The following is a 21607-nucleotide window of genomic DNA, read 5'->3' as shown; positions in this document are numbered from 1 at the left end:
CAATATCTATGCTAATCTGGTATTGGAAAAGTGCTAACACTACTGGTCAAAATCTATGCTAAACAGTTATTGGAAAAGTATCAAGGTTATTGGTTCTGCCTGTGACTTCCAATTGGCTATGCCCTTTTAGCCCCTGAATTTGAACTTTCTAGTTACCTCTGGTTGGGTCCACCCCCACTTCCATGTTCTCTCTGTTCCAGCACAAAGGCTTGGCTGGAAGGTTTGGAATGGTTCCGACTATTTTCATGGAGTGGCCTTTGTGTTTGAAAAAAAGCCTGAATTAACTGGGGACCATCACCCTGACTGCCTGATCATTTTACTATCTACCCTGTTTTATTAAATATTTTATCACTTTAAAAAAAAAATTTGTAGAGCACTTGCCTAGTATTTTAGTCAGGTTTTTTTTTTTTTTTTTTTCCACAGTGACTGAAAGACCTGACAAAAACAACTTTAGAGGAGGAAAAGTTTATTTGGGGCTCACCATTTCAGAGATCTCAGTCCATGGACAGCCAGCTCCATTCCTTGGGACATGAGGTGAGGCAGAACATCATGGCTGATGTGTGTGGCTGAGGAAAGCAGCTCAGGAAATCCACACCAGGAAGCAGAGAGAGTTCTGCTCACTAGGGACAAAATATAAACTTTAAGGGCACACCCCCAATGACCCACCTCCTTGAGCCATATCCCACCTGCCTTTAGTTACCCTTCATTAATCACCTCTCAGAGAATTACTGCAACAATTAGGATAAGGCTCTCTGAATCCAATCATTTCACCTCTGAACTTTCTTGCACTGCCTCACACATGAGCTTTTGGGGGACACCTCACATCAAAACCATAGTACCTAGCATGCACAAAGCTGTGGGTTTAACGCCCAGTACTGAGAAACAACAACAACAACAACAACAACAACAAAAACCCTTGTGTTTCTTGTGTTGTTATCACCTACTTTTAATCAATATCAGACTTCAGAAAACAAGTGTGTGATTCCAGTTTTACTTGCTATAAAACAGGAAGTGAGAAGGTCTTACTGGAAGAACTTCATGTCAACTAGTTGGTACATTCTGAAAGAAAACTGAAAACCGTAAAGTCAACTAAACCCACAAAGAGAACTAAGGGAAATGACTAAATAGGATCCACCTTAAGGCATAAATTTAAAAGTAAAATCTTGCACCTGTATGGATGCAATGCAGGGAAATCACCATAGCCCTTCTCACTTTCCTATCTCCTCCCAGCAATGTCTGCAAGGAGTCCAAGGAGGCAGAGATTTTGCCAGAGGGTGGGTAAGGTGAAGTTTCCTGGGCTTGACTGCCACTTAGTGGCAGTCTACATTACTGACTGCACTGAAGGTGGGATTTGGGATTGCTCTGTAGGGCTGAGTCTCAGAGGGGAGGTCCATTCTCCACTAGAAAATCAAGGGCAAGAGAGCAACTAGAGCAAAATCCCCCAGGAGAGTGGGGGAGGGTGTGCTTGACTCTATGGCTGCAATGGGATTTTTAAAATGTTTCCTCTTTTACAAGTAAGGATGGTCCATTAAGTCCCATGGCAACATCTTTCACAATGTCAACACGGGAGCCTTAAGTACTAGTCACATGGTTCCTGTCACCAGGGCCAAGCAGTAAGTACTGGTCACTTTGTTCCTGTCACTAGAGCCAGGCCCCTGGGTTTCTGATTTTCTTCTGCATGCCACTTGCAGGTGAACTGCTTCCCTGGCTCCAGAGAGTCATCTTCTCTTTGCAGTCCTGCTGGATGTAAGGGTAGAGGACCTAGGAAACCCCTGGCACTGTGGTTTGGGAAACCAGTGGACACGCTGTGTTGAATGTGACATGTGCTTTCTCCATTAAGCCATGCGTGGGTGTTAATTTATATTTTAGGACAAAATGAATTTCTCTTCACCTCTTCCCCACCTCTTGTCTCCCTAAATCCCCCTCAGCTGACTTCCACCTGCATTTCAGCTGGGGCACAATTTCTAGATTACATTGTAATGAGACAGGTAGTATACTAACAGACAATCACCACCTTTACTAATGGATTCAACCAATATTTTTTGTACACCTACTATGTGTCTAGATTTCAGTCCCAGAGGTGGCCTCTGGACCCTGAACCAAACTCCATATTTTCTTCTTTGCCCCTCAGACTCAGGACACAGCATCAAGGGGCATCCAGGTCACCTCCACGTGGCCTCAGAGGTCTGAAGGCGGTCCTTGGCATTTTTCATTAGCTCTAGTGTTCATTGACTTTCTGATTTTGAGAGCTTTCTCTCTTTTCTTTCTTCTTCTCTGGGTAGAATTCTCCTTATCCTAGATAAAATTTCTTTATTTAACAAAAGCTTTGAAGCATGAACAACCTACCATTTTCTACCCATATTTTGGGACCCTCCTGCTCCACATTGAACATGAAGATGCCTGACCAACTTCTGCATTTTCTCCCTGCTCAGCTGCCCATCTAGAGCTATCTGCAGCTCAATGCAGTGTCCTTTGTATCTGTCTCAGTCCAGAGAATTAATTCAGGGTCAGTTTCCAACTTCCTCCTCATGCTCTTCAAACCTCAATGGAAGACTTGAGTGTTGGGTTAAAAACAAACAAACAAACAAAAAAACCTTTGTCTACAAAGAGCTGAAAGCCCTTGGTAGCATTTATCCCCTTACAAGTCTAGAATATATAATGTCTTAAAGGGCAGCAATCACTCAAGAAGTTCACGTCACATGGAAATAACTGTGATGGGCGAGTGGATGGATATGCTATTTTCACTGCCCTGTATTTTCCTCACCCCTCTTGGGGTTGCTACTCCTATCAAGTTGGACTCGAGTTCTAAATTGTCCACACATTATGCTGGACCTTTATAAAAACACACTCCAAACATGGGGACAAAATACCTCTGTTCCACACAGACGGGTCCAAGCTCTCTTTCCCTAGCTTTCCATTGTCTCCTGAAATCTCACAAACCCTACTGGTTGGAGTTCTTGTCTCTGCCTCTTCCCAGCACCATGACTCTAGCTGCACAGGAGAAAAGACTCTGGAAGGTGGTGATTTCTTTTGACACTGGTATCTTCCAAGAGGTGAGCTTCCTTTATCAGGAAAAAGAAGAGATGGGGACAGAACAGGGTTCCTGCTGACTGAACATTCCCCTGCCAGTGTCTCCTACAAAAAACTTGACACCTTCAGTAAGTGAGGGAAATGTGGACTTTCTTTCTTAGGAATTGCAGAAGGGCTGTCACTCACTCAAGATGAGAGGCTGAGAAGGGACCATATTGGGTATAAATATTAAAGACATAGGAAGCGAGAGTGCATTCACCCCAATCTAGGCCTGGGACTTTTAAAAAAGACATATTGAATTATTTGGACTGACTGCAGGTGGGTTGCTAGCCCCCCTGTTGGGGTCACCTTTAGCTCTCAAGCTTTAGATCGGCCTCCATGACTTGGGACTGTTCACACAGTTAAGTGGATTTATGGGTTTATTAGTATAGTTGGAGCATTTTGTCCCCAACCTTTGCTAAATCAGAATCCCAGTCATAACCTCTAGATTTCTCCCTCCTAATTATCCAAAGAGAAAAGCCAAGAAGATCAGTGCACTCATGTCAGAAGAAGAGCTGTTGTTCTCCACCAGGTTGTTTCATACAATGGGAACAGGACTGATGCTGAACACAGAATTAATTAGAGATCGGTGACATCAAGTGTCAGGAGGGCCAGGGTGGAAAGGATGGCAGGAAAGAGCAGCTTCTGATTTAGATCGGTATCTCTCTTTCCTTCCACATTATGCTAAACAAAGTGGTCCATCATGAGAAATTCTTCACCAGCCGCATTTGGTCAATGAGGAACGATGACCAAGTTTGACTTATGACAGTGACTTTCTCAGTGTCAAGGTGTTACAGATCTGAACAAGGCTTTGATTATCTGAAGGTTAAACAGTGCAGATGTTCTTTTTTAAAAATATTTATTTTTTAGTTGTAGATGGGCTCAATATCTTTATTTTATTTACTTATTTTTATGTGGTGCTGAGGATCGAACCTAGGGCCTCGCACATGCTAGGCAAGCGCTCTACCGCTGAGCCACAACCCCAGCCCTAGAACAGTGTCTTGGCCAAGGTTACCATTAATAAAGATACCTTTCTAGGTCAGTGCTGGAAACATACTTTCATTTAAATAGCATGGTTTCCCCAATATGAATGGCCTATAATTTATTTTTTTAAATACACAAAATTAAAGTGTGTTTTCCTCCGTGTACAGAGATATCTATATATGCTTAAGAAAATTCCCCCTAAACACAGCAAACGAAATACCATTTTGAGAGGAAGAGAGATTATCATACTTTTAATTTTTATAAGAATGCACTTACCTCTTACTTGATTTTTAAAAACCAACAAGGTGTTTGCATTTTTCCTTTTTGCACACACACACACACACAAAAGCCTCCAATTCTTCCTTATAAGCCACAGTTACTATACAGGTTCAAAGTCCTAGCTGTCATATCACAAAACTCTGCATGTTATGAGTTTTCACAGGAAGCTGGGTCAACACCCAACAGATCTTGCTTTGACAGACTAGCAGATGTTGGAAGGAATTCAGAGAAGTAGGCCCAGAAACACATTGGCAAGTGGATAAATGATCCAAAAAAGGGATTCACCTGGGCCCCTTAGGGAAACATGGAAAAGGTGGGATGTGTCATAGGAGGAAGGGATTAGAGATGGACTGCCTTGAGAGAAGATGCAGTTGGGCTGGAAGCTACAGGCCCACAAACTCTGTTCTGTATGTGGAAGGACCTTTGTGTCCCCCATGGCCCAGTGGTCTGGACCAACAGTGGCAGAAGGACCCACCCATGCCATCCAAGGGCTGGAATTCCTTTAACGGGCTTTGAAATGCCCCTGCATCCCGAGATCCTGTGACTTGCAGCTCATATTCACAGGAGTATTAATTCTTCTCTGGAATGTGTGATCGAGGGTTCCCTCAGCTGCCATAGTTCTTTCACAGTTGGCACCTCGACCAGAGCAAGTTGGTCTAGGGTCGTCAGATCCAAGAGATCCATCTCTAGCTCAGCCCCACCTTTATTAGCTGTGTGACTTGGAGTGAGTTGCATAATCGTTTCCAGCCCAAGTCCCCTTATCTGTAGCACACAGGTCATCACAATTAAAGTTCAAGGCTCCTGTGAGGATCCAGCTTCCAGTCTGACACACAGTGAGTGGGCAGAGAAAGTTCCCTCTCCCCAGATAACGAAAATGGTGTTGGCAAATATTGTTTTCTTTTCAACAGGTGACTAGGAAAACTGGTTTCTATTTTTTTTTTTACTCTGGGGGGAGGAGGAGGAGCACATTCACTTAATTAATGTCATACTTTACGGTTTGTGAACATGGAAATAATTTTTGCAGACCTGTTCCTCTTTTACCATGTCGCCTTCCATAGATCAATCTTTTGCGATGTTCACGATTGAACTCAGGGCCTCATGCAAATGTTCTGCCACTGAGCTACTCCCAGCCCTGCCAGCCTTTTGATATGGAATTATTTAAAGCTGGTCACCTTTCTTGGTTTGTAACTAAGAACATAAGTCTACTAGCTTAGTTAAGCTTTGTTGAATTTGACCAGAAAATGTGAACACCTTGGAGGAAAATTTTCAATTCCTTCCTGGTTTTCCATTCCAGGACTGTAAATAAGTTTAACAAATATAGCACATGAAATTGTGCCTAAAGGCCTAATGATAACAGCATCTTGTATCTGTGAAAAGCTTTACAAAATATAAAACACCTTGTAAATGAAACATGTGACCCCATGTAATTTTTCCAACATTCTGTCCCTGAGACCCCACACCCGCCTTAGAGCTGCTTTGTTGATGAGACAGCAGAAGCTCAGAGGTCAAGGAACTTGCAACATACACATTCCAAGTCATGGTGCCAGGAACGGAGTGTAAATTATTGGGTTCCAAGTCAAACATTCCTTCTGCACGACCTTATTAATTGGCCCTCATTGTTTAAACATGTCTACTTCTACATTAGCAAAAATTCTAACTTTTGCACAAAACATAGGGTGGTAATTGTGTCTTCCAACAAGGCAGAAAAATGGGATATAAATGACTTGGAGGCAAGGTGGGGAGTTTAAGAACAATGTGGCAGATTTTAGTAACTGCTACATCTATTTCTATTCTTTCCATTACTTCTACTAACAACCATCATTTGTTGAAATTCTGCTCTTCATTAGCCACTTCCTAAACATTATCTCCAATGGTGTCAGTGACCCTGAAAGGGAAGTCTTAGTGCTTTTTGTAGATGAGGAAACCAGAATATGGACATTTTTTCAATTACATATTTTTATTTGTTCTTTTTAGTTATACATGACAGTAGAATGTATTTGGACGTATCATACACACATGGAGTATAACTTTCCATTTTTTTTAAAGAGAGAGAGAGAGAGAGAGAGAGAATTTTTTAATATTTATTTTTCAGTTTTTGGTGGACACAACATCTTTATTTTATTTTTATGTGGTGCTGGGGATCGAACCCAGTGCCCCGCGCATGCCAGGTGAGCGCGTTACCGCTTGAGCCACATCCCCAGGCCTAACTTCCCATTCTTGTGGTTGTATATGATGTGGAGTTATACTGGTCATGTGTTCATATATGAACATGGGAAAGTTACGTCCAATTCATTTTACTGTCTTTCATATTCTCATCCCCCACTTCCTTTCGTTCCCCTTTGTCTATCCAATGAGCTTCTATCCTGCACCCCCCCACCCCTTATTGTGTATTAGCGTACATAACAGAGGGATTTCTGGGGATTGGCTTATTTCACTTAGCATGACAGTCTCCAAGAACATGAGATTTTAAACAACTTGCCAGAGCAACCAAGTTTCATTGCTAGAATTTAAACACTGTCCTTAAAGGCTAGCAGATGTTCTTACCATGAACTTGTCTTGTAGTCTGGGTTACTCTGTGGAAACCATCAACCAGACCAGAAGAGCTTAGGAGCTGCTGGTCGCTGGGGATAGATAATAGGTCCAATTGGGCTGGTGCCATGTGTCCTTCACAGTTATATAATGTCAGTCTTTCACAATGTGGGGGTAGAACAAGGTGCAGAAGGGAATGGAGGTAAGAGATTGAGGATCAATGAGAAAGAAAAGAACAGCCCAGATAGCCAGGCCTGGAACACTAGGAGCTGGCTCAGCCTTCTCCTCTTGCACGTAAACAGTTTCCCAGAATGTCAACATCTGACCACACCACTCTGACCAGGACAGGTCAACACTAAAGCAATAGCTCTCCAGCATTGATCTGAATGCACGTGAGAAACACAAACAGTATCTGTTCAAAATGAAAGTTTAGTCTGGGCCCGGGTAGAGCTCAGTGGTAGAACGCTTGCCTAGTATACACAGGACCTTGGGTTCCATCCCCAGAAGCTGCCCACCACAGAAAACCCTGATTTAGACAAATCATTAGACAAATTAAATCAGCAGAGTGTCATTGAGCAAAGAATCATTTCTTTATCAGGCAGCCTTAGAACCAGAATGTATTCAGAGAAATTCTGGTCTGCAGTGTGGTCTGGCAGTATTTATGCCCAGAAAATGGAAACCGGGTGCAGAACATGGAAGTGAGGTACAGAGGCAGCGTGATTGCTGGCTACTTGGCCTGTACCCTACTTGAATATGATGTCAACAGCCGGTCTCCTGTGATTGACCCAAGCTCAGCTGCTGTGATTTTCAGAGACTCAGCACACTGTACACACCTAAGTCAGAATTTTAATTGTTTTACTTACTAAGTGAAGTCACAGTGTGTTAAGTAAGGACATGGAGGACTTTGAAGTCTTAGGCCCTGTAGCTACAGCAAGAATTAAACAAACCTCCAATTCTAGCCAGATTTTCATAAATCTTCACACTTAAGGTCTATTTACCTCAGTTCTTATTTTACCCAGTACAATATTTTAGCTTAAACAAACAAGCAAACAAACAAAACATACAAGTCATGCCAAAAGGCAAGAAAGAAAAGTCTGAAAAGACAAACCAAGAATCAGACCTAGATATGACACAGATGTTGGAATTACCAGACAGGAAATTCTAAATAACTCAGATTAGTACATTCAGGGCTCTCTTGGGAAAACAAGACAACCAACAAGATGGAGCAATGTAAGCAGAGAGGACATTCTAAAATAGAATCAAAGGAAATGTTAGAAATAAACAACAACAACAACAACAACACTGAAACAGAAATGAAGAATGATTATAATGCAATCAATGAACTGGACATAAAGGATCAGTGAACTGCAAGACAGGTGCATAGAAATTTCCCAAACTGCAATTCAAAGAGAAACAAGCAAAAAAGAACAATGAAACAAAGTGTAGCATACATGAAATTGTTTTTTTTTAATTGATTTTTTAAAAAAATAAATGACAACAGAATGCATCCCAATTCTTATTACATGTATAGAGCACAATTTTTCATGAAATTGGACTACCAGAAGGAGAAAAAAAGAAATGAACTAAAATAAATATTTGGAATAATAATAACCATAACTTTCTGAAACTTTCGGACTACAGATCCAGGAGGCTCAGATAACTCTGAATGGCAGAATCAGCAGCAAAAACACAAAAGATAAAAACTCCCCAAACTGCACCTGGGCATGTTCTATTCTAATTGCAGAAATCCGAAAACCTGGAAAAAAGCCAGAGAGCAGAACATGCTTGACCTCTTAGGTGATGAACCGACCTTGATCACACTCTCAGCCACTTAGGCACCACCTTCCTCCTTTCAGTTCCTGGCAACTCTAGCCTTGTGGTCATTCAGGCCAAAAAACCTCAGCCCCTCCCTTTTTCATACTTGATATCCAACCTGGTACCTGTTCAGAGCGCATCCACACCTAGCCATGACCTCAACCTCCCCCAGTTCTGCCCCGTGCAAGCCACCTGGGTGCTTCCCTGCACTACTGCATGGCCTCCGAGTGTCTCTGTTTCTACCTCTTTTTGATTTATTCTTTTCACAGCACCCCGAGTGACCCTTTGAAAATATCACTCTGATCAAGTCACTGTACTGTTTAAAGACTGGCAATGGGTCCATATTTCACACAGTAAAAACATGGCATCCTCTCCATGGGCTTTTGAAGCACTCCCATATCTCTTCTTTATGCTTCTTCTTGCATCTCTGAATCTTCTCTATGTCACCCACTGGGCTCCAGCCAGGCATGGCTCCTTGCTGTCCCTTGAATAAATCAGCCATTCTGGTACCTTAAGGCCCTGGTACACACTCTGCCTCGCCTGGAATGCTCTTCCCTCTGACCTATTAGTGGCCTCCTTCTTCCCCTCTTCCAAGTCTTAACTGAAATGTCCCCTTCTCAGTGAGGTCTACTCTGACCACCTGTTTTATGTCACCATCTCTCCCTTCCTCACCAAGGGTCCCAAATCCTCAGGATACCACCCCCTCCAAAGCTTTTTTCCGCATGTTGCTGTGTATCTTCTAATTTACTATAAAATTCTTTTAGCTGTTGCTGGAAAAGGAAATTTATCCTTTCTGCACCATAGACTTTTTTTTTTTTTTTTAAATTGCAACTTGTGCCAGATTTTTTAAAAGTTCTATTTTGGGCTCACAAAATGGCATCCCTCTGCATCACAGTTGTATGTGCTCTGATGCACAGCAGACAAAATGTCCAGATAATGACTCCATAAAGCATGGAACTTGTGGTTCTGTGAACACAATCCCTGTTTTTGTAAACAAATGACACAACAGTGCCCGAGAAGACCATATTTGGGGGCATGATGATAAACTACTGACAAATGTCATCCATTAAGGCTCTTCTTGTATCCTCAAGGACAGGAACATAGAGATTTAATATATCAACATTCTTCAAAGAAAACAGAACTGTTTTAAACAGACACATAAATCAAAACTAGACACAGCCCAAGTCCCACTCTTAGGCTAGGTCAGGACTCTTGGAGAGAGATTCCAGGGTGTGGAGGCTGGTGTAGGTCAGTGATATCCAACTGGCAAAGATTATTGGAGTGAAATAAGGTGTCAGGCTTAATGAAGAAAAGTGTACCAGAAAAAAAAATTGTCTTCTTTGTCCCCCAATCACGAGGCATTTCTAACTGTCACTGTACTTGCAGGTGACAGTTCTAGAGAGTCAGGTCTTGATTTAGGTATTCAACACATGTTTGACATTCGGCGGATGTTGGAGGGTTTCTCTGTGCCCACTCTTCTGCAATTGCTAAAGAAGGAATGAGGTTTACTTATTGAAAAGGTGGTATAATGAGCACAGAGGGCCTGCACAACTCTGAACAGTCACAAGTAAGTATGGACAGGCGAATCTCCTTCTTACCGGGACCTTCTTAATTCCCAGCTTGCTGACATGTGGATTTCTAAACCAACCCCATATTCAGTGTGTGAACATTGGCCATCTTGGAAGGAAGTCAAAAGAATTGTTGCCCCAGAATTTCAGGGCAAGTCCAGAAGGAGACCCAGCAATGGTTAGAAGCTACGACCCCACAGCTAAAATGTCTGTGTGACCTCCCAGGGAGATGACTAAGGACATCTACATTTACCTGCAGGGCTTATTCTGCTGCCTCTTAAACAGTCATCATACGTATGTCATAGTTGCAGCTCTCAGCACAGGCAGCTTAAAAAAAAAAAGTAGGTGAACTGCAAAACTTAATCTGCAATTCGTCAATTCATCGTTTGGACCTGAAATAACTCTTCTCCACCGACAGCATGCTGTAGCAATTGATGGCCTTTCCTCTTTGGCCCTCCAAATGCCAACAAAGGTAAAATAACCAGGGATACAAATATCGGAAAATAGTCACTTCAAGTGACTCCACTTGAAATCAGAAGCAAAGTAAAATATTTTATTGGGACTTTATTATCAGAAGTAAAATCAGTTAAGAAAATACGCTTATATTAGTTTAAACTTTACTTTTTGACTTATAAAAATGACAAATCTGCATGGTTCCATCTCATATTTAACATGATTTTGATTAGGCTGTGAGTCTGCACCAATACTTAGAATGAACCAAGAATTAATCAAGTGTCATTTGAATTTGAAAGCTACAATTTTTTCCCCCCTGTGGACAAAGCTTTAGGAGAATACGATATGAAAACATGAAGGCCTTTTGATTTTTTACAGCACCTTCATAAATAAGGTCTTCTTGCCTAAACTTTAGATATTTTGCCTAAACTTTTCCCAGATTATCTTCTTGACATACATAGCCACCAACATTCTGCTTTACTTTCTTTTCTTCAAATGTTTACTGATGTAGCCAGATCTTTATTTGCCAGAACTTTGTGTAATTTGAGGACTTCCTCCCTTTTGGTAACATTGAATAGACATTTTCTTTGCACCTTGAGAGTTAGGAACATATCGACACAGTAAATAAAGATGTTTGTGGAACCTGGAAAGACTTGTTTGAATGAGGACTAATATCCTGAGAGGCCCTTCAAACAAAACCCAGATTCTCATCCATTTAAATTATAAGAAAAGGGTAGAAGGCAATGCAATTCAACTCTAACAACTAAAAAAAAAAAAGTTTAGTTTAGTTTCAGAAATCTTATCTTAAACATTGAAACTTTTTTTTTTTTTAAGGAATCTTTAATTAGAGAAAATTCAGCATAGGCTTAGTGATCCAGAAAGAGCCCTTTTAAGGACTGTACAAGCCAGCTGGACATTGGCCTTAGAGGTTAATGAATCAATTCTTTATTATGTGCAGTTCATTTGAAAAACATATTTTCCTCTTCTTCTTGAAAGTGCTCTTTCAATGGGATATACTTAGACATGTCACTTCAGAGCTGGGAATGTGGCTCAGTGGGAGAGTGAGGCCCTGGGTTCCATCTCAACCACCCCAGCACTAAGGGAAAAAAAGTTACTCCATAGAGCTGTTTGAGCCTTTTATGAAAGCAATTTTCAAAGCCACATTGCCAAGTCTCTTGATTTGTAAATAGTCTATGCATTTTTATATTTTAAAGATTCTTCCTTGGCCCCATCTGACATTTTAGTGAAAGTTCAAAATACAAAAAAAAAAAAAAAAAACTTGCAGAAAATTAATACTATAAATACTTATATCCCCTAGCTCTGTTTACCAATAATTTTGCTGCATTTTCTTTGTCTCTACATATTTACTTTTTCCTCTGAATCATTTAGAAGTAAATTGTAAATATGTCTCTCCTGATGTTTCAGCATGCATCTCCTAAGAATAAGGACGTTCTCATATGTGACCATGATGTCATTATCACAACAAAGAAATTCAACACCAACACTAAAAATTTGTGTAATTTGTAGTCCATAATCAAATTTCAGCAATTATCTCAATGTTGTCCTTTATGGATGTTTTTCTTCTCTGCTCTGATCTGGGGTCCAGTCAGAGAAGGTGCTTGCATAGGCTTGCCATGTTTCTTTCACTCCTTTATTTTAGAACAGTTTCTCCACCATTTTTGATCTCTGTTGCATTTGCGTTTTGAAGAGCATAGACCAAATATTTTGTGGAATGTTACACCATGTGGATCTGTCCAGCCTCAGGCTAGACCTTCTTTGGCAAGAAAACTATATAAATATTGGGTGTCCACTGCAGGGCATCTGGAAGCATATGCTCTCCACGCACACCTGTGCTGGTGATGTTAGGAGTCTTTTTTTTTTTCTCCCAAAAAGCAGACCCTGAGACAAAGAGTTTAGTACAAATGGTTTATTTGGGACATGATCTCAGGAAGCACGTGGGAGTGAGGAAGCAGGGCAGGAAGTGGAAAAGTCCACTTGAGATGGGGTGACTGCTATGAGCACGTGGGGCCAGCCCAGCTGGGGACTCTGAGCAACTGAGCCACACCACCGTCAGAGTGACCTTGCTGATGATGTAGGACAGATGAGGCTGGACACCCGAGGAATTGAGGCTCATACTGAATAAAATCCTCTGGACCACTGCAGCCAACAATCTGCTTCCTGCTAATTCCTTGGGTGCCCAGCACTAACTGTCCTACATCATTTGGTGACCCAGATGGGATGGTGGAGGTGAAGATGGCTTTTCTGCCTTTCTTGTCTAGGGGTCTGGCTTTTCTGGGACAGTAGAGGACAACACTTCTCTTTTGTGTGACACAGGTGACTCTTTGCCTGCAGGTGAAGTGACTTACCCAGTGCCCTGGAGTGGCTGCCCCAGCACAAGGGAGCCCAGGAGGAACAGGAAGCAAGACTAGGGAACTTGGAGCACGGCCCGACTGAGCAGGTAAGACCCAGGTCCATTAGTGGTAGCCCACCCGACTTCCCCATAGAGGCCTAAGCCGGTGGAAGATAGGCTCGATCACCCTCTGAGGGTCCTGAGTAACTTCCAAAAGGAGTTGGAGCAGAAAAGGACCCAGGGAGTCGCCTGAGTAGTCTCTGTTTGGGGTCAGCCTGCAGAAGGGAAACCATGACTCCTTCTTTGGTTTTGGAATTTGTGGAATTTTGGGGATTTGGGCAGTATAGAAATTTTGCTCTGATCACGTCTGTGTGAAGGTGTGTGAAACGTGTGAAGAGACAGATGAAGGAAGGGCTCCAACCTGACCCGAGGGCCAAGCGAGTGTGAAGTTTCAATCTGCGGTTCTGTGGTGCCACGTACAGTCTGTGGTGGACCCCACCAATCAACGTCCAGGTGAAAGCTCCAGGTTGGGGGTTGATGCCAACCCTCAAGGCTGAGAGGACCTTAAGTCCCTGGGAGGGGAATGGCCCGAGAGGGCCAGAGTGAGTCTTGTCCTAATTGTGAGACTCCATGCAGGGTGGAACATGGGAGGCGCACAAAGGAAACTGAGTCCCTTAAACCCCTTGGAATGTATGTTGAGAAACTTTAAGAAAGGTTTTAATGGAGACTGTGGAATGAAACTCACTCCACAAAGGTTGCATACTCTCTGTGAATTAGAATGGCCCATCGTAGGTGTGGGCTGGCCACCAAAAGGATCTTTAGATAAGCCTATCAATGCTGAGATCTTGGGCTGGGGATGTGGCTCAAGCGGTAGTGCGCTTACCTGGCATGCGTGCGGCCCAGGTTCGATCCTCAGCACCACATACAAACAAAGATGTTGTGTCCGCCGATAATTAAAATATTTTTATTAAAAAAAATTCTCTCACTCTCTCTTTAAAAAAAATGCTGAGATCTTTTAAATAGTTGTTGGAACCCCCAGACTAGCTCCCTTACATTGATTGCTCCCACGAGATAGTACAGAAACAGCCCCCTTGGTTGAGAGTCTGTCTAGATGGACAGTCCAGGTTGATGTTAGCTTGGACTATAGCGGTCTGTAAGACCTCCCAAAAATGCAACTAAGCAGAGAATACCTGACAAAGAAAAGGAACCAGTTTTGCCCAGTGAGCCAGAAGAGAACCCATCAACTTACATGCCACACTACGGGACCTTTCCAGGACCACCAAGACAACAGGCTGGCCCCTCAGACCCTTTGTCCCCAAAGACAGCAGATGATGGCCTTTTGACACAGGCTACTCCTTCCTCCTTGATGTCCGTAGGGCCAGAGTCTTCCCCAGGGCCAAAGATTCCTCCTCTGCCCCCCAAGACCAAGATGGGAACCTGTCCCAAGACCAGAGTCACGACCCAGTTAAGAGCTCTCCAGATGCTCCTACGAGACACAAGAGGACCTGCCAATGTTGACCAGGAGGGAAATGTCTGCGGAGGACAATGCATTTTTGTGTATCAGCCTTTCATCATCACTGATCTCTTGAATTGGAAAAATCATACTTGCTCCTACACAGAGAAGCCCCCGGCCATGATTGATCTGTGCAATCCATTGTCCAAACACATCAGCCTACCTGGGTTGATCACTGCCAGCTCCTTCTGATTATTCAATATAGAGGAGCATAGATGGGTGATCCAAGCAGTTCCATGTGAGGCCTTCCACCTCTTCACTCCCTTTGATCCCGCGGCACCAGACATCAACAGATAATCAAGGCTGCCTTTGTGGGACAGGTTCAGGGTGACATTTGCTGAAAACTACAAAAACTAGAGGGTTTTTCTGGGAAGAATGCCAGTGAGCTGGTTGAAGTGGCCACCACAGTGTTTGTCAACCAAGACCAAGAGGCCCAGCAAGAAGCAGACCAAAAGATGAAGAAGAGGATGGGTCTCTCCTTGCACTTGCCCTTACTGCAAACCTGAGAGCCACCCAAGCCGGGGGAGGGGGTGTCCCACCAGGACAAAGCCAAAACAAATATCAAAATTGGGGCCAGATGCAGGGTGGGAGGAAGGTCTGGATGGAGGGACCACCTCACCAGGGGAATAGGCTGAGACTAAACCAATGTGCCTGCTGCCATCTAGAGAGCCACTGGGAAAATGAATGCCCCAACTGAAGGGAGACAACTGGTTGCTACTACTCCTTACCAGGATGAGAGGCAAAGCCATTCAAGGGTAATACCAGGCCTAAATCTGTCCCCCATGAAGCTCAACACCGCAGACACCCCATGATAAAATCACCCGAGGAAAGATTTTGTGGGACTGGCAGCCATGGAAAATTATGATGAGTGCTAGGACTGACTGGGCTCCATCCCTCTGGGGTACGAATGCTTATAGGGGGCCAACCTATGGAGAGTGAGGCCCTCCATTCTGTGGTGACCCAACCTGTGGGCCTACTTTCAAAGAAGCATACCACAGTTGTGGGATCCCTGGGCAACAAAGCTTGTCATCCTTTCCTGTTGTCTCAGTGTTGCAATTTAGCAGGTCACGAAGTGGTCCATGAGTTCCTGTACCCGGTGCCGCTGATGGGTTGAGACCTGCTAGGAAAGCTCTGAGCCCAGATAATTTTTGATGCAAAAGGCCAGGCAGCCTTACCATTGGGAAAACCTGAGCAAGAATTTTAACCCTCACAATTCCCTAGGAAGAAGAGTGGTGCCTCCTCAACCTTGTACAGACACCATAACATGGACCAGAGCTCCCTTGCCAAGTACTGGGAGTATGGGCAGAGGACAATCCACCTGGACTAGCCCAGAACATTCCCCCAGTGGTGGTGAATTTAAAACCAGGAGCCATACTGGTACACCTGAGATACTACCATATTCCTCATAAGGCACAAGTTGGAATTCTCAGGCCTTGCCAATCACTAGCCAATCAACCTTTTGTGCCTGTCCAGAAACCAGGAACTGATGATTACTGGCCAGTCCCAAGATTTATACGCAGTAAGTCAAGCCACAGTCACCTTATATCCTGTGGTCCCCAATCCACAAACTCTCCTAAGTCTTCCCTAGCTGAAGCAACCTATTTCACATGCCTGGACCTTAAAGATGCCTTCTCTGCATTCAACTGGCACCACAGAGTCACTACCCTTTGCCTTCCAATGGGAAGACGCCAATGAGAACAGAGGCCAGTGGACCTGGAATAGGCTATGACAAGTTTTCAAAAACTCACCAACCACCTTTGGGATAGCGCTGGCCTCTGACTTTCCTGAAAAGCAATGTGGGTATACATGGCTGCCATACATAGACGATCCGTTGCTACCCAGAACAACCAGAGAGGACTGCATGAAAGGGACACAGCTGCTTCTCACTCTCCTATATAAGCCTGGATACAAAGTTTCAAAGAAGGAAGCCCAGATCTTGTCAAGAAAAAGTCAAGTACCTTGGTTTCTATCTGACTCAGGGTCAATGGCAACTGGGCCCCAAGAGGAAATAGGCAATCTGCTAAATTCTGGTCCCTTCAACCTGCTGTCAAATCAAAGAGTTCTTAGTACTGCTGGATTCTGTCACATATGGATCCCCAACTTTTTATTTATGGCAAAACCCCTCTCTGAAGCCACAAAGAGGGGAGAATGGGAGCCTCTGATGTGGGGGCCCAGTGCAACAAAAGGCCTTTGAGGATATTAAACAAGCCCTCACCAGTGCACCTGGACTAGGGAATCCCTGACCTCCCAAAGCCCTTCTCTCTGTATGTCCATGAGCAGTCTGGAATAGCTGTATGAGTCCTGACTCAAATGCCAGGGACGTGGCATGGTCCAGTGGAATATCTTTCTAAACAGCTGGACTCTGTAGCCCAAGGTTGGCCATCTTGTTTATGGGCCTTTGCAGCCAGAGCCCTTCTGATGTTGGAAGCTGATAAACTGGCTATGGGACAAAAACTGATTGTCAGAGTTCCTCATTCAATTTTGGCATTGTTAGAGTATAAAGGATAATATTGGCTGACTAATGAGAGGATGGTCAAATACCAGGGCTTGCTATGTGAAAATCTATATATCCGTGGTGAAGTCGTCCCAACTCTAGACCTAGCAACTCTGCTGCCTGTGGAACTGAACAACCTGATCACAACTGTATTGAGGTCAGTGCAATAGGCCTCCAGCAGACCAGACCTGGCAGATCACCCCCTCAAGGACTCTGATGCAGAGTACTTCACAAATGAAAGCAGTTTCATAAAGGATGGGATATGTCTTGCTAGATATGCAGTGGTCACTCTGGACTCCATTGTTGAGGCAGAACATATTGCTCTGACCTGAGCACTCCAACTGGCAGCAGGAATCTCTGAAAATATCTACACAGACTAAAAATATGCTTTCACCACCCTTAATGTTCATGGGGCCTTATATAAAGAGAAGGGGCTAATTAACTCAGGAGGGAAAGGCCCAAAATATAGACAGGAAATTCCTAATCTTCTAGGTACAGTACAGGCACTCAGAAATGTGCAGTTATAAGTGCCAGACCACCAAAGGGGAAACACCATGGTTGCTCAGGGCAACCCAAAGAGCAGACAGAAAGGCCAGCTTAGCTGCCTGCAGGAAACAGGAAGGAAATCTAGTCTCAGGCTTAACTGCCATTTCTTCTGTCTGACCCTCGAAGAAAATGGAAACCCAAATACTCCCAACATGGAAGTAATTGGTTTAAGACTGAAAAAGGAAGATATCTCCCAGGCAGATGGTAGAGATTTTCGCAAGCATCTCCTGGGTGATCTGTGAACAATGTGAGATTTGTGCCCACAACAACCCCTTGCCAGGGGCCAAGGCTTCCACCAGAAATCCAAACTACAGGAGGATCACCTTGTGAGGACCTGGAAGTAGACTTCACTGAACTGGTTTTTGTGTGCTTACTCTGGCTGGGTTGAAGCCTTTCCAACCTGCACAGAGAAGGCTAGAGATTTTTCCCAGATTTGGCATCGCAATAACCATTGGCTCAGACAATGGGCCAGATTTCGTGGCAGAGTTTAAATATCAGATGGCAACTGGGTCGTGGCTCAGGAGTCGTGCACTTACTTGGTATGTGTGAGGCACTGAGTTCAATTCTCAGCACCACATATAAATATATAAAATAAAAGTCTACCAATTAATTAAAAAATAGATCAGATGGAAGCCACATACTGGCCGTAGGTCACAGAGTTCTGGTAAAGTTGAAAAGATAAATTGGACTTTAAAGGCTCAACTGGGTAAACTGTGTCAGAAAACTCACCTGCATTGGGATGAACTCCTCCCTATTGCACTGTTAAGAATTAGATCCACTCCCACTAGGAGTACTGGATTCTCTCCTTATGAGATAATGTGTGGGAGCCCCCCCGCCCCACATACCAGGGGATTACAGGGAGACTTAAGAGACATAGGAGAATTAACATTGAGACAACAGCTTCTGGCTTTAGGGAAAACCTTACAGACTCTCAACCAATGAATCAGGGGAAGATTGCTAGTAAGTTTGACCACAGATGCACACTCCTTCAAGCCTGGAGATTTGGTCTGAATCAAAGAATGAAACGCTCAGCCCCTGAAACCTCTTTGGAAGGGTCTTTTCACTGTTATTTTATCTACCCCAACTGCAGGAAAAGTTCCGAGTTGGTCCCTGGATTCATAACACCAGGCTCAAGCCCGCAGCTGTGGACTGAGTTGCTCTCCAGACCCTGCTGCATCCCTGAAGCTGCCCATCCAGAGGAAGGAAGCTCTGGAGAAGCTTGAGGATCAGAAGGACAACAGCCCTGTTCTAGTCACTCCGCAAGCTGACTAGACTGCGCACGGTCGAAGCTCGAGAAGACCACAACCCTGCTTTGGCCACTCAGAGGCTGGCTGATCAACACACAGAGGAAGATAGACTTACCATCAGGACAAATAGACTCTTTCAGCTGCCAAGATAGTTCTTATACTGAAATGCATTGACACCCCTTACTTCTATCCCTATATATAGTTTTCTGCTTGGTTTTTGCTACAGGTTTGATAACAGTGACTCCTACTGACTGGACTCTTGGTAACAAAATTTTATTTGTCCTTTTTTACCTTGCTTTATAGGTTTACTCGGGTTTGTTTGGTGTTCTTAGTTTGGCTTTGTTAACTTACACTGTTTAGCCTATCCTAACCAAAATGTTGGTCTACCATTTAGTTTGGTTTCCTTTGATAATCTTAGGAAGCTCTACCCCACTCCTGCCCCAAGAGTGGAAATCATGTGAACCATGTGTCAAATCAATCTATTATAATGAAGGGGTGATTCAAACTATATATTTAGGATCTGCCCCACCAGAAAGATGCTATAAGAGGATGACTGTTTGTCTCTGGGAAAGAAAAAGAGTCTACATGGCTTGGATTGAATCCCAATATAAGGGGGATATAATTTGCCCAGGGAATTTCCCCCCTACCAATGGAATTTGGTATTGCTGGCCGCTGGATCCTCAGCCTCTGACATGGGAAAACTTTATAAAAAGTGATTCAAGTTCGATTGCTCTAAGACCCACCGTAAGTCCTAGCCCTGCTGCTAAACTATATGGGGGATTAAGTCCAAATCTCAACCTTCCTTCTTTGGGGAAAAATCTCTTTCTGGACCTAGCAGAAAGAATAGCTAAAAGCCTTGGGGTTAAAAACTGTTGGGTGTGTGGAGGGGCCCTGATGAGTGAAGAATGGCCCTGGACCGGAACAAGTCTAGATGCTTACTCCTTACTACTGTGGAATAAGACTCATGTGGAACTAAAAATTGAAAGGCCCCAGGGCTGGGTCCTCACTTCAGAAGTACTTGGTAAGGAATGTATTGGAAGATTTGGACCTCACCACACCCAGTGGGTAGGTGAAACCCCGTGTAACAGAATATTGTTCTGGAATTCCACCTGGTGGCCTAAAAAACCTACTTGGTTTTGGGCAGATAAACCACATTGGCTGGGGATTAGGGGTCTTATATGCAAAAAGCCCTTAAAGAAAAGAGTTCTTTTTAACTGTACCAGTTCAGACACTAACCAAATCAGTTCTTTTCGGAGCATCCCTGAGATCCACAAATTCTGGAGCAATCCAGCCTCCTCTAATTGGAAAGCACCTGATGGACTATTTTGGATCTGTGGAAAAAAGGCCTATACCCACCTCCCAACAAACTGGAGGGGAACCTGCACTATTGGTACTATTAAACCTGGATTTTTCCTATTGCCAAATACAACTGGAAAAGACCTAGGGATCCCCTTGTATGAGGACCTAGGGCCAAGGAAAAAGAGGTCCATTGGGAAAGGACTTGATCTAGGAGGTCAACAAACTTGGGCTGAGGATGACTGGCCACCTCAGAGAATTATTGCCACTTATGGTCCCGCTACCTGGGCACAGGATGGCAGTTGGGGCTATAGAACTCCTATTTACATGCTAAACAGGATCATTCGCCTACAAGCTGTACTAGAAATTATTACTAATCAGACTGCCACAGCCTTTGACCTCCTAGCCACACAACAAACACAGATGAGAGCAGCTATCTATCAAAACCGCTTGGCATTAGATTACCTACTGGCTGAGGAAGGGGGAGTGTGTGGAAAGTTCAACAGCTCAGACTGTTGCATCCAAATAGATGACAATGGACAGGCAGTCAAAGACATAGCCAGCAACATAAGAAAACTAGCACATGTGCCAGTTCAAACCTGGAAGGGTTTTAAAGCTTGGGATCCAAGCTCACTGTTTGGAGGATGGTTTTCAACTCTTGGTGGATTTAAAAGCTTAATTGGTATAGTAGGTCTTCTGCTATTAACTTGTTTATTGCTCCCATGTTTGGCTCCCCTGTGCATTAAAACTATTGGGTCTACTATGGAAGCAGCTATTGAAAGAAGGACAACAAATAAGATTTTGGCATTATATAAGACTTTAAGGCAAGAAGGTGATAATGATGCTCTTTAATTTAAAAAATTAAATTGTGGAGCACAATATTAAAGGGGGGGATTGTTGTGACACCCCCCCTCCACTAAAAATCTCAATTAAGCTTCTCTAGAGACCCTCACCACAATTGTTCTGTTTTTTTTTTTTTTTTCTCTTTTGTGGTGCTAGAGATTGAACCCAGGGCCTTGTGCATGTGCGGCAAGCACTTTACCAACTGAACTATATCCTCAGCCCACAATTGTTCTTATTAACAGAATTGCAGCAAAAATCTCTGTTAAAAAATTCCATACGGGTTAGGAATTCCTATTTTTTGTGAGGACAAAGTTGTTCTGTCTTGCAAAGCTAAGTTTGGCTGAAGACTTGATGATGTTACTTCTGCTTTTGTGATAAACCTGTAAAACCTGTCTAATCTAAAAAGAAAACTGGGACGAAAAACACTTTCTGTGAATTAAAATTTTATGTAGATTCCTACAAATATGTAAACCTCCAAGCCCCCACTCCCCACCCCCAACTGGGTATGAAGTTCCAAGAATTTCCAGACTCGGGGTCCAGAGGACTTTCTTGCACACGGGCCTCACTCTGAATCACTGTAGCCAATAAACCTGCTTCTTGCTGATTCCTCCGGTGTCCAGC

General features: G+C 43.5%; 1 protein-coding gene across 1 annotated transcript; it reads left to right on the top strand.

Annotated features, from left to right (window-relative positions):
• The first annotated feature begins 12714 nt into the window (after positions 1-12714).
• Erv3-1 (endogenous retrovirus group 3 member 1, envelope) lies at positions 12715-21590 on the top strand. Its single transcript, XM_046431813.2, has 2 exons — positions 12715-13155; positions 18691-21590. Exon 2 carries the CDS (start codon positions 19223-19225, stop codon positions 20993-20995), a length of 1773 nt encoding a protein of 590 aa, XP_046287769.1. The 5' UTR covers positions 12715-13155; positions 18691-19222; the 3' UTR covers positions 20996-21590.
• The last annotated feature ends 17 nt before the right edge of the window (positions 21591-21607 follow it).

The sequence above is a fragment of the Marmota monax genome, unplaced genomic scaffold (assembly GCF_021218885.2).
Source record: "Marmota monax isolate L192 unplaced genomic scaffold, Marmota_monax_Labrador192_F-V1.1 WCK01_AAM20220418_F8-fsc00022, whole genome shotgun sequence".
Classification (NCBI taxonomy): domain Eukaryota; kingdom Metazoa; phylum Chordata; class Mammalia; order Rodentia; family Sciuridae; genus Marmota; species Marmota monax.
Note: the sequence above shows the minus strand (reverse complement) of the source record. Positions and strands in the feature narration are given on the sequence as shown.